Source organism: Phyllostomus discolor, chromosome 7 (assembly GCF_004126475.2).
Source record: "Phyllostomus discolor isolate MPI-MPIP mPhyDis1 chromosome 7, mPhyDis1.pri.v3, whole genome shotgun sequence".
In the NCBI taxonomy this organism is placed as follows: Eukaryota; Metazoa; Chordata; class Mammalia; order Chiroptera; family Phyllostomidae; genus Phyllostomus; species Phyllostomus discolor.
Genome location: NC_040909.2, coordinates 34,356,273 through 34,372,382, shown reverse-complemented (window position 1 = coordinate 34,372,382; position 16,110 = coordinate 34,356,273). Strand labels below are relative to the sequence as shown.

General features: G+C 34.9%; 1 protein-coding gene across 6 annotated transcripts in view; it reads right to left on the bottom strand.

Moving 5' to 3' along the window:
- Window positions 1-16,110, bottom strand: part of ARMC8 (armadillo repeat containing 8) — a 98,464-nt gene that overhangs the window by 31,324 nt on the left and 51,030 nt on the right. For 4 of the 6 annotated variants that reach the window (XM_028518905.2, XM_036030700.1, XM_036030701.1 and 1 more), the window contains 3 exons: window positions 14,823-14,883; window positions 12,687-12,887; window positions 7,860-7,955 (listed from right to left, as the gene is read on the bottom strand). In XM_028518905.2, the coding sequence (XP_028374706.1) occupies window positions 7,860-7,955; window positions 12,687-12,887; window positions 14,823-14,883 (358 nt within the window). The remainder of the gene's footprint in view (window positions 1-7,859; window positions 7,956-12,686; window positions 12,888-14,822; window positions 14,884-16,110) is intronic. The other 2 variants (XM_036030702.1, XM_036030703.1) reach the window with 1 other exon arrangement.

Below are 16,110 nucleotides of genomic sequence, written 5' to 3'. Positions count from 1 at the left end.
TTGGGGTGGAAAAATGGGGGCTCTCTTGGTCTGACTTTTCCTTCCCCCAAAACCAAAAATATAAACACACTGTGTCAGAAATACTTATAATGTCTAAAAATAGATCAATACTTCCTCTATAAAAAAGATTTCCTACATATAAAAGTTCAATTTTTAAAAAAGGCTTTATTTATTTTTAGACAGAGGGGAAAGGTGGGAGAGAGGAAAACATCAATTTGTGGTTGCCTCTAGCATGTCCCCTACTGGGGATCTGGCCTGCAACTCAGGTATACGCTCTGACTGGGAATGAGCCAGTGATCCTTTGGTTTGCAGGCCAGCACTCAATCCACTGAGCCACACCATCCAGGGCAAAAGTTCAATAATTAATTTAATGGCAGAATGGAACCTAAACACTCACTGAATTATCCTTTCATTTTAGCACAGAAATAAAAACATCACAAATTACTACTCAATTGGGAGAACTAGAAATTTCCCCTCCATCTCTATTTTCCAGGGATCTGAATGATGCACTGAGCAAGAGCTGGGCAACACAATGGCCCTGCTCAGCCCCTACTCCTCTGCCCTACAAGTTGGCTGGCTAAATTTTAACATCCAGACATACACAACTCAATAAATACAAGGTACTGTGTGCCAAACACTGCTGCTATGGAGCTTAACTCCTAGTTATGAATGTTACACAGTTTGACAAGGAAAGGATAACTATCAAAACAAGTTCCAAGGATTTAAAAATGTTGCCTCATATTTAAATCTACTGCATACAGAAGCTGTCTACAAAATAAAATGATGAAGCCCTGGCTGGCATAGCTCAGTGGACTGAGCGTGGGCTGTGAACTAAAGTGTTGCAGGTTCAATTCCCAGTCAGGGCACATGCCTGGTTTGCGGGCCATGGCCCCCAGCAACTGCACATTGATGTTTCTCTATCTCCCTCCCTTCCCTCTCTAAAAATAAATAAATCAAATCTTTAAAAAAAAGAATTTAAAAAAATAAAATGATGAAATAGCACCTCTATGACATCCTTTACTCTGGAAGCCTCCTTCCTTTCTAAAATATTAATTTACAATGTAATCACATTTAGGCAGGTCCCTTAGAAAAATGTTTTCAATTGACACAGAAGTAACACAAATTTTGTGGTCAAAACTTCTGAAACAATTTTCATGTTATGGAAGAAGAAATTAAGAATGCTTTCAAATGAACTTCCTTATAGGAGATGGACTCTTTCGGACTCATTCATATAGGCTATTTTAATTATAGTCACATCTTAATTATACCTGGGTGTAACAGTCATGGCAAACTGGCTTTCAGTGCAGACAAGACATTTATACACACATGAGGCCCTGGAATTACTATACAGCAATTTAATGTCTCATCTCTTTAGCTACTTTAAATTGTAAGCTCCTACAAGGTACGCACCAGTCTTCTGCTTTATTCTTGGGCACACAGGAGAAGGTATATCATAAATGCCAGATGAATAAACAGATGTACTTAAAGCATCTCATTACCCACTTTGTACCAAAAAGTATGTGAGATAAATGATGTATTTTTTCTGGTTCTGATGCTTTGTAACCAGATAACAAAATAACCAACCGGTACTTCATACTTTCAAATAAGAACAAGAATTGTAATCAAATGGTTTATGCAACTAGAAGATCACAATTAATAGTGTAACATTCAATGTTATGTCTCCATTTAACGAAACTCTGAAATCAATATTCATTACTTATTTTATAAATACCTCTGTTATGTATCTAGCATTATCACTCCCCAGGCTTGCTTCTTTCAGCTTGCAGAAGGACAAGGGTCTCAATACTGTGGGCAATGGCCAAACCTGGTTCTGCCACGGTTAACTCATTAAAAATACTTACCAGCATGAATGAATGCTGCAGAGCTCATTTAGAATTCCTTCGTAGATTAGCTTTAAGACGATAACTAACAATTTTACCACAGATTAAGTCAATGGATTCTGAATTCTGAATGAATTTGTTGTTATTCAGTAACAGAGCCAAGTCCTGAAGGGTGCTACTTCTGTGGTACCGTCGAAAACCTTCAAAATGTTCAAGGTGTTTGTGTCAACTTGCAGCCTAAGGCTCAGAAGTAATTCCTTGCATCTGCCTGATTTCATGGCAGAGACAAAACGCAAAATTTTGACACTGTGCTTTTTAAATGACCATTTAGAATTACTGAACTTTGCAAATATTAAAAAAATATAAATTCATGGTATAATTGTACTGTTGCCCCAAAGACTAATTAGTAATAAAATCAAGGTATAACATATGATTAAATGTTCAATGTGAAATGCTTAGCAAGTTCCTGGGATGGCAGAAAGTATTTTTTAAAATTGAACTAAATGTTAAAATATACCAGTACTTTAAAATCTTATAACTTTAAAAATATAGAGAAGAATTTACTTTGTTTAAAATTTGAACATATGTATTTAAGAGAGTTTCATATGAATAATTACTCTTTGAAGAAATAGTATCTATGGCAACCAAAAGTCAGATGATCAATACTTGGATGACCAGAGTTAGAATTTGGCTTCCATACTTTCTTAACATAGCTATTACCTATGAATTCAACAAATCATTGATTTACATGGTATATTCTATTTAATTTCCACCCCCCCCCCCCAAGTTTTATTTGATGCTTTGAAGGGCCTGCTATAAGCAAACAAAAAGTTTTGAAAACTAAAATTTTAAATATATTTTTAAAATAGAGATAAATGTCATTATCTTGTCATTAATAAGAGATAAGCTAAAGAGCGAGCCTTTATGATTCTGAAGTACAAATATTCTTTTTACTATAAAGAATAAATAACAGAACTGGAAATTTATAACATAAAGTCACTGTTTTCATTGCAAACCATTTTTATTTATGCCCCAATGTTATTCAGTTTTTCTAATAGACTTTAAATATATATTTATTTTTAATTTTCCAATGGAGTCATTTAAGATATTCTAAAAAATGCTTCCATTTATTAAGTGTTCACAGGCACCATGCTAAGTATTTTAAACACATGGTATCGTTATCCTCACGGTGACCCTGCAGATATAACTTCTGCAGGTAGAAGACAAATTCTCATGCTTGTTTTTTTTCCCTTCTATTTTTCTCTGCCTATACTTATTTTAAAAACTATTCAGTTTAAAAGAAAAAAAAATATCCATCCTTGGATACCTTCTTGACATGTCATATAAAACCAGTGTAACTGGATGATCCCCCGCAAGGAACAAAACTTAAATTTTTATGTTTTCAATTCTTGAAAATATAAAATAAATGGCAGTTAGAAAACATTAAAAATGACAAAAATATTAATTATAAATTATTGATTCAAGGATAGTCCCACTGATATCACCATGACCATTTTAACTGTTCCCAATAATTCCTTCAGCCCCTAGCAAATTCTTACTGGCCATTCCTTACTCTTCTCTGACTTACAGGTTTTATTACAAATGCTGAGTTTTAAGGCTGTGTCTTATTGCTCTTCATCTCAACGCACTGCTTTCTCTCTTCCCTCCTCCCATCAGATGTAGGCATTTCAGTCAATCTATGTAGAATTGAATTAAATTACTGACCTTAAAAATCTGACATTCATTAATTGGGAAGATAATTATTTTATACAGGTGTATTTTACAGAATGGGTTGATTTCCTGAGCCAGGCTAATTTCTACAAACCAAATCATACTTTTATCCCTAGAAAACGAATGGGTCCAGATTCACACTTGTGAGTAATATACATTATTTTAAAATGACACATTTAGAAAGGAAAAAAAAACTAAGAAATTGTAAAAATTACTTCAAAATTAAGCAAGTATCATACCATAAAACATGTTCTCTTTTATCTATATCAAAGTGAGAAGACATGTCCTTGGGATTTTCTGCCTCTTGAAAAATGGGAATTTCCTGCATTTTCATTTGCTAAGTATAGTGAAACCCCCTGCCTATATGATCAGATTTTATTTCCCCTATTTTAAATTTTCTCTCTTTACATACCCATAGAACTGCTAGTAAAATGGTAAAAGTTCTTAATGTAAGGAAGCCTATATACAATTTAAGGGTGTTTAATAATGTAATTAAGTGCTGACTATGCACCTGACAGTATTGTAGATGCTGAGAATACAGTGATGAACAAAACATAAAAAACCCCTACCCTCATCGAGCTTACAGCCTAGTCCCTCAAAAGGGATCTCCAGCTATACTATTAAGTACTCAAAATCTAAGAGAAAAGCTTCCTGAAAGGCTCCATTATAGTCAGATACATCAAAGGAGCAAAGGCTACACTAAGTACTACATTTAAGATTTGTAATGTATATTTTTTTTATCAAAAATAAAAATAACACCCTGTTCCTTTAATTTATATTTACTATTTCTGATGTTCCTCAAATTATACTTTCTAAGAAATTCCACTAGTTTCTTAAAGAGAGTAAAGAGAGACAAGCCTTTGAAATTTCCAGCCTCTTTTATAATCAACAGGTACCAACCAAGTGATGCTCTTTACAAGAGCAGTTTTCTGTTATAAGAGAATCAGCTTCACAATTACAGGACCGTCTGCCACCGCTACCTCTGCATGAATCAACCACTGACTGGGGTTTTAACTGAAATGCCAGTACTTGAAATAATGTTAGGTAACTTAACTTCTTTTTCACTGTCCTATTAACTGAGCTTATGCTTCCTAGTCAGCATTAATATGTAGTAAAAGCTATTAAAAACTAAGCTAGACTTTCCCCATGGGAGAGATCACAGTGAATTTTTACCTTGCATTGCTGGCAGTATAGTTACTAATGTGCTAATGTGCTCTGAGCCCTTCTTCCACTGATCTCTCCATTTCTGCCTCCACCCTTGCTTACCTTAACCAAAATTCTTGAATTATTCTAATTTGAATATAACCAGGCCACATCTATTGTCAAGCTCAGTGGTCCATCTTTTCTTGGGCTTCTGCCTCTTCACAGCACAGCCAATGGTAATGTTTTCTATTCTCACCTGCAGAACTCTTCACCCTCCTTCACTCTCTGACAGGATGCCACAGGAAGTCAGGAAATCTGTAACTATGCCACAGAGCAATAAAGGATGTAAAGCTAGAAAATAGAATGCCAACTTTGCTCTGTACAGGATTCACAGAGATCCAGGCATATTGAAGGAATGTCACTGTGTATGAGTTCTGCATTTTCATTTCTATATTCATTCAACAAATATTTACTGGGTGCTTATTAGGTTCCAGGAATTATTATACACTTGATATCTTTTAATGGGAATACACTAACACTGCTCCAGAGCCAGACTGTCATCTCTGACCTATAGATCATACCTCAGTTTTCAGCTTAATTTTGTCTGGCCCAGAAAGGTGTTGAGAAATGAAATCACAGCAGGCCTTTAGAGGTCTTTAGAAGCAGTAAGATAGAGACACAATTCTACAAAGAGGGAAGACCTGTATCTTTCTCCTTTACAGCTGTCTAGTTCTCATCGTCTCTACCTCTTAGCTTTAGATTTTTCTTCTTCATTCTGCCTCATTTCCTGAACTGATCATAACAGGGCAATGGAATATATGTTACTTCCTGTATTTACTGAATTACAGTCCCATTTTCAGTTTAAAAGGCAGATCAACTGAACATTTCATATTTTTATCCTGCCATGAAGTGTTTCTGTAGCTTTTTAGTTTTTGTGGGTGGGGCCAGTGGATGGGTCTACAGCCCTTGGAATCTCTTTCAGAGACTCTCCATTCATTAACTCAGTGAACTGAAATTCTATCTTAACACGCATAAAAATTGTATTAAAAGATAAAACAATAATACACACTGAACTCCAATAAAATAAATATAATCAAAGTTAATAAGGTATAAGTATGAAAGGTAAAGGTAAATAAAAACCTATCCAAATAATTATGTTAACAAAAAATGGAATAGAAATAAAGGCATTCAAAGGAAAAGGGTTATCATTTTTTATGCATTGAAAATAAGGATTCTCCACTCCTAAGAACATTTTCATGTAGATTTTATCGCAAAATTATTTATATTTTCCATTTTACAATTTCTCTCTTCAGTAATTGTTATGAACTATAAATTATTCAAACACTTAATTTTCCAGAAATTAAATATCTTCCTAAAAACTTATGTAATCCCATTATATAAAAATCACAGTATCTTTTCTTCATCACACAAAAAATTATAATAATTATAACTTATTCTTTATTTATCATCTTTCTACAGAAATTAATCAGGATTTAGACTTACCAGGAAATTATACACATTATAAATACAACTTTTAATAGACTACTGATTATCAGACTGTTGTGTTGTATTTCTAGAACATGATATCACAGATTAAGTCATTAATTCCAAAACAACAGTTTATTAACAAAAAAGTACAAAGAAGTACAATGGACATCCTATTCTCCCCAGCCCCCCATTATGGTCCATCTGTCTATCTCCCTTTTAGTCCATGGCATGACCTTCTTGAGCTAAAGAATGGGTAAAACACTTCTCCTCTTTCTAACGAGCCCTAATAACCATCCCAAAACAAATCATTATGTATATGTTATACAGTCCATGTCAATTTTTCAAAATGTTTTATATGAGTTGCCATAAAAGCCTCTTCCTTTGCAATACAGCATGTACCTAAACTGAATGAAACATATCAGAATCAACATCCAGAAATCATGTTTGTCAGACATAGGGAATACCATATGACTAGTATGTTTAAGTAACAGTTTACAGATGAAAGCTTAGAGGTGTCAAGAAGGATTTTCATTGATATTTACTAAAAAACACTTCAAGTCAAAAATATCTTGTTAACTGAACTAAATTGAGGTACATGAAAATATTCAGCATAGTTGTTTTTTGCACTAATTTTAAATCAAAGCTATTCACATATCTAACCTTACTGTTTATTTCAATTTCCTTCAAGAATGGGTCCTTTTCAACTTATTTCATTAAACCTGTGGTTATTCCATAGGTTTCTACAAGCCTGAGAACTTCTCTGAATCATGGTAAATTCCCAATACTTTATGATTTCTCTTACAAATATCAATCCAGATGGAAAAATTTAGTAAATGCCATGTTCAGTAAAAAATGCCCAATTTATTCTTCTTCTATGGCTCATCAAGACAGAACATGTGGGATTACTTTACTGGTGGTTCCTAAAAGCCTTGTGTTAAATTTATTAGATTATATATATTTTTTGAGTGGTAGATTCAGTCTTTTGGTTTGAGGAGGGAGCCAAGTCAGAGCTTACCACTATACTTTATTTTTTGCTTAAAACTATTCTCATCGAGAACATGAGTTCAGTGTAGGACTAGGCTGTAATAACATAAGGTGCTATACCAGTGATACATTTTTTGGGGACCTAGAAATTCACATGACCACTCACTAAACATAAAATCATCATTCCACAAAGATTTTATTCACATCAAACTTGCACAGTAGCAAAAAAATCAAAACATAACTAAGCCACATATCAAAGAACAATATACAATAGATTTAAATTTCTCAATGGTATTGGAAAGTATTCCATAAATAACATTTACAATTCTAGTGTTAGGTCTTTCAAGGTGTCTGAAGCTTCACAGTGCTAGAATTGATTTTTATCAGAACACATGCAAAAAGGTGCAACACAATAATCCATATTAATGACACAAAAAAGCACACCAGTTATTTGTCATTCCAGCACGGCCATGCCACTCTATGTTCTAAAAACAAACAAACAAACAACCCCCCAAATCCGGGTCCCATTCATTCTTCAATTATGCCTTTAGTCACTCTGCTTTATTATATTCAAACAGTCACTGTTAGTGCTCTTCACCACGACTTTCAGGTTGACGTCACTCCCTGCCTGCTGGCTGTCAGGACTGGGGGACGCCCCTCTCCCAGACTCACCTTCTTCCGGATGTCTTCATCATTTGCTCCGAGAGAGGCATAGAGCTTGAATGCAGCCTGGCGGAGTTCGTGAGCATGTTTTAAGTCATGATCAAGCTATGGGAGGGGAGAAAAAGATATGTTCCAAATTAGTCCACAAATTAAATTTTCAATAAAACCAACAGAGCAGAGTTGAAAAAAAAAGTTTAACATCTATTGACATACTAGTGTTCTCACTGAATTCCTGATTATTTTTGGGTTCTGCTCACATGACTGAGACCTAGCTGTGTTTGTGTCAGCATGATCTGGAATACACGCTGCTTCTGTCTAAAAGTGAATGCCACAATATTTGACACTAGTATATGCAAAACTTTTGTGAACCCCTGAGCCATAAAAATCCAGTGATCCTACGTGGTAGCTTTAGTGGCACTAATGCTTGCTTGCACTGGTTCTTTGAAATGCCCTCCTCAAAAATAAGACACGCCCAGGCTGTGCTAGCCCCAGAATATAGCTGACAGCTTGGCTGCTGCTGCAACAGTGTCTTTAGCAGGTTTCCCAAACATTAAGAGCAGTGCCAACCTAAATTCCACTATATAAATAACTTTTAGAAACAGGAAAAACTTTTGTGAAAATCTTTAATAAACAATGTATCATGGTAATCATTACTATCTATTATAGTTATCTGTGATTTATGTTCAGGGGACTTTATTTTGATAAATTTATTAAAATTACTTACTGAAATGATACAATTAATGCTATCTTTCCATATGTATAATTGACTTCTAAGGTATCAATTTTCCCTACACCTGATTTATCACCAAACTATCACTAGTAAAAAAATAGAAACATCTTCCTACGACAATTTTAGTGACTAAGAACCAGTACATATACAAGGCATATTAATAAGGTAAAGAATTTTATAACTAAGAGATATAACTTCCTCCAACTGAGTACCACTTTCTTCAAATAATTTGCCTTCAAGAGGCTCACCCTTATGAAAAGATATATATGTGTTATTGAAACATTCTAAAACCCTCTTTTAAAACCTCTTTAAGAGCTAACTGTCATATTAGCTACAAACCCCTGACTATAACATATAGAGAGTTTGAAGTTAATTGTCACTGATTGTGGTGTATGAAGATGGGGAAATCCAGTTGGGTGACATTTACACTAACAAACAAAAGAAAATAAAACAATCCTGAAAGTCGAGGGGATTTCTGGCCAAGATGGAGGTGTGGGTAGATACACTGTACCTCTTTGCACAACCAAAAGGAGGACAACAAATAATTTAAAAACAAAAAACCACCTATAACTGCCAGAAAATCAAACTCTAAGAAAGTCCAACAAGCAAGGAGTTAAAGAAACATTCATCCAGACCAGTAGGAGGGGTGGAGACAGGCAGCTGGGGTGGAGAGGACTCACCACAAGGCAGCTGGCAGACTGGGTGACCCCACATTTGTGTGCAGATAAACCGGCAGGAACAACAACTGGGCAGTGAGACAGACCACACAGCCCAGGGTTCCAGTGCAGGAAATAAAGCCTTCAAGCCTCTGATTCAAAACACCTGTGGGGGCTGTGGTGGAGGGGGGAACTCCCAGCCTCACAGGACAGTTTGTTGGAGAGACCCACAGAGTCCTGGAATGTACACAAACCCACTCACATGGGAATCAGCACCAGAAGGGCCCAATTTGCTTGTGGGTAGCAGGGGAAGTGACTGAAAGCTGGTGAGAGCTGAGCAAGCAGCATTGTTATCTCTTGGAACCCTCCCCCACATAGGGCACCACAATGCAGCAGGGTGGGTTGTCCCGCCCTGGAGAATACCTAAAGTTCCATTCCTTACTACATAGCAGGTGCACTGAGAAAAAAAGTATGGCCCAAATGAAAGAAGAGATCAAAGCTCCAGAAAAAATACAATTAAGTGAAGAGATAGCCAGCCTTATCAGATGCAGAGTTTAAAATACTGGTAATCAGGGTACTCACAGAAATAGTTGAGTATGGTTGTAAAATAGAGGCAAAAGTGCAGGCTATGCTAAGTGAAATAAAGGAAAATGCACAGTGAACCAACAGTGAAGGGAAGGAACCCGGGACTCAAATTGACGGTTTCGAACAAAAAGAAGAAATAAATAGTCAACCAGGACAGAATGAAGAAACAGGAATTCAAAAAAATGAGAAGAGACTTAGGAACCTCCAGGACAACTTTAAACTTTCCAAAATCCAAATCATAGGAGTGCCAGAAGGAGAAGAAAAAGAGCAAGAAATTGAAAACTTATCTGAACAAATATTGAAGGAAAACTCCCCCATTCTGGCAAAGGAAATAGACTTCTAAGTAGTCCAGGAAGCTCAGAGAGACCCAAAGAAGTTAGACCCAAAAAAGCACACACCAAGGTACATCATAATTACATCACACAAAATGAAAGACAAGGAGAGAATCTTAAAAGCAGCAAGGGAAAAGGAGACAGTTACCTACAAAGGAGTTCCCATCAGACTGTTAACTGATTTCTCAAAAGAAACCTTACAGGCAAGAAGGGGCTGGAAAGAAGTATTCCAAGTCATGAAAGGCAAGGACCTACATCCAAGATGCTCTGTCCAGCAAAGCTTTCATTTAGAATGGAAGGGCAGATAAAGTGCTTCCCAGATAAGGTCAAGTTAAAGGAGTTCATCATCACCAAGGTCTTATTATATGAAATGTTAAAGCGACTTTTCTAAGAAAAACAAGATAAAAAATATGAACGGTAAAATGACAACAAACTCACAACTATCAACAACTGAACAACAACAATAACAAAAAAACAAAACTAAAACAAAGTAAGCAAAGAACTAGAATTGGAACAGAATCACAGAAATGGAGATCACATGGAGGGTTATCAGAGGGGAGGGGACATGGGAAGAATGGGGGAAAAGGTACAGGGAATAGGAAGCGCAAATGGTAGGTACAAAATAGACAGGGGGAGGTTAAGAATAGTATAGGAAATGGAGAAGCCAAAGAACTTGTATATACGACCCATGGACATGAACTAAGGAAGGTGAATGTTAGTGGGAGGGGGGTGTGCAGGGCAGAGGGGAAAAAAGAGGGGGGAAATAGGACAATTGTAATAGCATAATCAGTAAAATATATATATATAAAAAAACACCTGAAACTCATTTAGGGTAGCTCTGAAGGAAATTCTTAAAAGTAGTTCAAAAAATATTCTGCTCAAAGTCTTCATTGATAGATCATGGGAGGAACCTCCCAATATATAATGAGGAATACTCATTTTGATGGGTAAGTCCTAAAATATTTGTTCTTAACGGTTTAACTACTTTCTAGTCATAACAGATATTAGAATATTGACTTGGACTGGTACACCATGAAAATCATGCATTATTAGCATGTAAGAATTTCTCTCTGTGGGTCAATTATTTATCCTTTCACAGTCAGAAACCACTAGATAATCCATCATCAAAAATAAAGATGACAAAACAAACCAATATTCAAGTTTGCATAAGGAGATAATTTTAAAAAATTATTATTCTAGTTTTACTGTAATGCAAATAAGATGGCAGAACCTTAATAGAAGGGATAATCTACACACTAGTTAAATGATTTGCATGTGCATGGGCTAGAAGTCCTCATAATTATGTTCCCTCACTCTCATGTCTAACAAGGTGTCCTATTTGCCTTGCTGGGATGGTCTACTAAGGCTGTTCATGAGGCCACAGTTAGAACCTGCACATGTATCTTTGTACCAGTGAGACACACTAAGTGTGGGCAAGTAACCAGAGGGTAAACAGACAAGACAAATAGTTCAATGTCACCAATCAACTCTACTGGGAAAACAACTGTACTGAAGGATGAGCACACACACCACTTTAATACACAGAGGGCAGTATACATTAATATAAATATCAGTGAAGGTATGTCAGGCCCTTCCTGAGACAGGGGAAAGATATATCCTTAATAGTTTATTTTATTTTCAATATTAAATGCAAAAGGAATAGTTACCTACCACATGAATTTTTTTGGAACTCAGGGGCATGGAAGAGGTCAAGAAAATCGTTCTTAAAAGTTTACCGTTAGGACCACTGGTATAAAAAATACAGTCACATTCATGAAATAGTACTGGTTACTAGTTAGGAGGCAATGCTTCATCTACCATGACCTTCTTAAATAAATGTTCTCTAACATAATATCTATGTCTTCTACTTAGAGAAACAGGTATGACAAACAGGCTCAGAAAAACAAAGTCAAAGAAATATCTACCTATCCTAAGGAACTTGTATTTTAGAAAAAGTTAGCACAATTTGGTCCTTGATGGTCTCAGTCTAAAGATTAAATGATGCTTTAGCTGTCACTAGCAGACCCAAAGGACAGTATGAAACTGCAAAAAAGAAAGAGATGAAGATGGCAAAAGTTAGAAGAGGTAGCAAAAGAGGAAGACAGTGGTGAAGAGTAAAACAAGGCCATTCAGTCACACCTAATAAGAGATCACCCTTGACCTAAAGAATGAGAACAATGCAAGAGAGGTGACTCTGGAAACTTGAACAGTATGACAGGGATATTAATACAATGTCAGTAACCAGTTTAGAGACCAGATCCCACTATTTTGAGGTTTTACTTGGGGATTGGGGATCCAATGTTCTTCTTTCCTAATTATCTCCTTAATAGAAATTTTCTGACAATAAATACGAAACAAACTGGACTCAAAAACTCATAAAGCAACATTACTGATGTTACCAAAGGTAAAAGATTCCTTTATTTAAAAGGGCTTTAAACTATAATTATCAGTTGGTTCAAAGGAGTGAACGAACAGTAGGTAAAAGTTTTACAAATCCCTTTCTTTAGCTGCTGAAAAGGAAAAGAAAACATACCCTTTTAATGTCAGTGATGGCACTCACTGAGCTGGGATACTTGAAATAATCAGCAAGCATGGCAATGAGGTGATCAGTAATGCTAGCAATTCTCTGTAGCTCAACATCTGGTTCAATCAGATAGGCGAGTGTCTCAGCTCCTTCAACTCTCTCCTCTAGTAATCTCTCCTTACTGCACATTCGAACCAAACAAGGCAATGTCTGAAAGGTAGTGAAATTAATTATTTGCTTTTTTGGTAAAGGCAAAAAATTGATGGAGAGCATATAGTGACTGAATCAATTCAATGGTTTTTTTGGGGGGGGGGGGGTCATGCTTGTGATCAAGTTCTCAATAAAGACTTACAGAGAATAGAGTTTTTTAATGTAAAAATATATAAAATTCAGTGCAATTGAATCATCTATGCTAGCACACTAAACTTTAATCATATAATCAAAGTACAATAATATAAACTCTAATTAGGCTTTGTGATCAATTAAGACTAAAGTGTTACTGTACAACGTTATAAAAGACATTTCAGAATCCCTAATAAATCGTGTTTGATGTTCCTGTGCCACATATGTATTTATTTACCTAACTGTCATGCAGCAATTTAATCAGGAACAATTTTGTCTTAGAAAAAGAATGCTGTTTTTTTCTTAGTGAGTAATATAGCTGGGCTGACTTTTATATTTTGTTTGGAGATTAATATCTACAGTTACAAAAAAATATCGCTTTAATAATTCAGTGATCTTACCATTACTCAGATTCCATCAGTTCTATAATGCAAGTGAAATGCATTAATTACAGTTCCTATGTTTCCCACAGAGCTCCTTGGAAAGACTAGTATCTAGCCGTCCAATTTTACTTCTGAAGTCCTTCAAAAATCTTGGTACTGGTCTTAGTTGATTATTTATCTACATTAGATTCCCAATAAAAATATCCCATGTGGAAGTAAAAAACTGAATGTTACAATTATAGGAAGACTTCCTCAACTACCATAGTCAACTGTGCTTTGCTCTTTTCTAAGTTCCCATTCTGTCTTTACCACGGTTTAGCTCTTTATTGATTACTATCGATTTCAGGCTCCTTCAGTCTTTTCAATACAGGCCTAGACTTCCAAGAGGAAGCCTTATTCTTATTTTCTTTTGAACAGTTACTAACGTTTAACAATACCAGAAATTCTGGGATTACCGAATTTCATGCTCATGACACTACACAAAGAAGATACTATTAACCTAGTTGACCACTGAGGAAGAAAAGGACAAGTAAAGCAGTTAAGAAAATAAATCAAGGTCCTTGCAAAGAAGTGCTTAGCACTGTATGCAGAATTGTTTACTAAAGCACAGATTGATCTTCTTTTACCCTTGGGTTAATTTTGAATGTTGATAGTGAGAGATCCCTCATTCATAAAATGACACATAATCTATTTATTTATACTTGTTTTGTTCTTTCTAGCTAGTAAGACATTTAATATGTTTAAAATATTGTTATTCTCACAAGAACCCTGTAGGAAAGATGAGCAGGAGTTGTGGCCTCCATTTTCACAATTAGGAGTCTGAAGCACCAAAATAATAAGGGGCGTGCCCAAGGTTATCAAGCTAGGCAGTGGTGGCAGGGCGAAAACCAGATTCCAGGTCTTGGGACTTTTAGGGCTAGTTTTGTATCTAGGTATTTTTGACTTCTAGATGATTTGGACATCAATAATAATAATTTTATTCATGTGTTATTTACTTATTCTTTCTCATTATGCCTTTTGATTAATCTGCCATTAAGGTGATATAAAGTCTTTATCTACAGAGCTAGTGAACTATTTCCTACAAAACAATGAAAATTAAGGGTAAAATATATTTTCTGTTTCACTTGAATTTTACATATTTTTACAATTTTTACATCCTCCTTATTATCATAAAAATGAAAACGTATGACAAGGAAATAATTATTTCATTTTGACCTTCAAAACATATCTAAAACTAATTTTTAAAAACTACATGGTATTTCATTGAAAAGTAAAGGCATGGTGTTTACTATTATTTTATTGTATGCATACATATCATAGTGACAAATGTGTAAAAAAAAAAAAGGAATGCCAAAACTTATTTTCAACATTTATATGATTGGATAATTTTCACATGCTTATAGAGAATTAATTAGCTCACCTTCAATACAATACAGTTGTCATCTGTCCGAATTGCACCAGCTCTACACATGTAAGTTAAACTGGAATAAGATGGCAGAAAGTTAGTTTTCTCTTGTGTTTTAAAGCTTTAAAAGGAAAATTACTTGCCTTTAAGATTTTATGGGCCAAAAATCGGACAATTACTCTCATTACTTTGAGGGAGGTTTTGACATTCTCTTATCTGAGGTTCTGTTAAGTTAACAGTCAAAGAAAACTAACTGATATACAGCTAGTAAGCCAGAAATTAAAAAAAACAAATAAACTACAAAATTGTTTTTAAATAAATGGCCTAATAGGTGAATAAATTTTGAAGCTAGGTGCTGGGCACCTTAGAGTTCTTTATACTTTTCTCTATATGTTTTTATGTTTTAATTTTTTCATAATAAAAAGGAAAAACATTAAAATATAAAGCTGACAAAGTAAGTTTAAAAGAAGTTGAGATGTTCCAACTTCAACAGCAAAAGTATCACAGAAGAAGCATTTAACTTTTAACATGTATAGGTATCCATAAGAAATTAACCAACTATTCAGAAGTTACCAGTAGTGGCTTTAAAAATTAGCCAATGATTTGGTTCTACTGAAAAGCAATTTACATCCACAATTATATCTGGCTTTGAATAAGCATACAATTACTTTGCACTCCCTAAATAGGTAATAAACATTAAGCACTTCAGAAACTTAATTTATAAATTTCCTTTTTCAATTAGATTCCTTTAGTAAGCTGGGTGGAAAAAACAAAAACAAACAAACAAAAGAAAATGTCCTGGCTTCTAGGGAATGCAATAAACAAATCAATAAAAATTCTTTACCTATATTATAGAGGGTTGAATTCTTTAGAGCTATTACCATAATCTTACCAAAATCCACTGATTTTTTAAGTCGGTTCCATGACAGCACTACTTTACTAACAAAGAATCAAATACTCAAAAGAATCCAACAAACAAAAAATACAATATAAAAACATAAAATAAAAACAATTCATGGTTCATAAGTAATTTGCTAAAAATTCCTCATTCTTACCAAAATATTAGAGCCACAGCTTCTTAAATGTTGAAACAAAATCACTCATTTAGCATAGAACCTTAAACAACAGGTGTTCAACTTATCTGTTAATGTACTGGTAACTGCAGAATTAGCAAGTACTGAAGGCTTACATGAGCCAGGAGTTATGCTAGTAAGAACTCTGTGTAACTATCTTATAAACTCTTACATCTCTATGAGGATTTTTTTGTTTTGTTTCTTCTAAAATGAGGAAATGGAATTCTCTG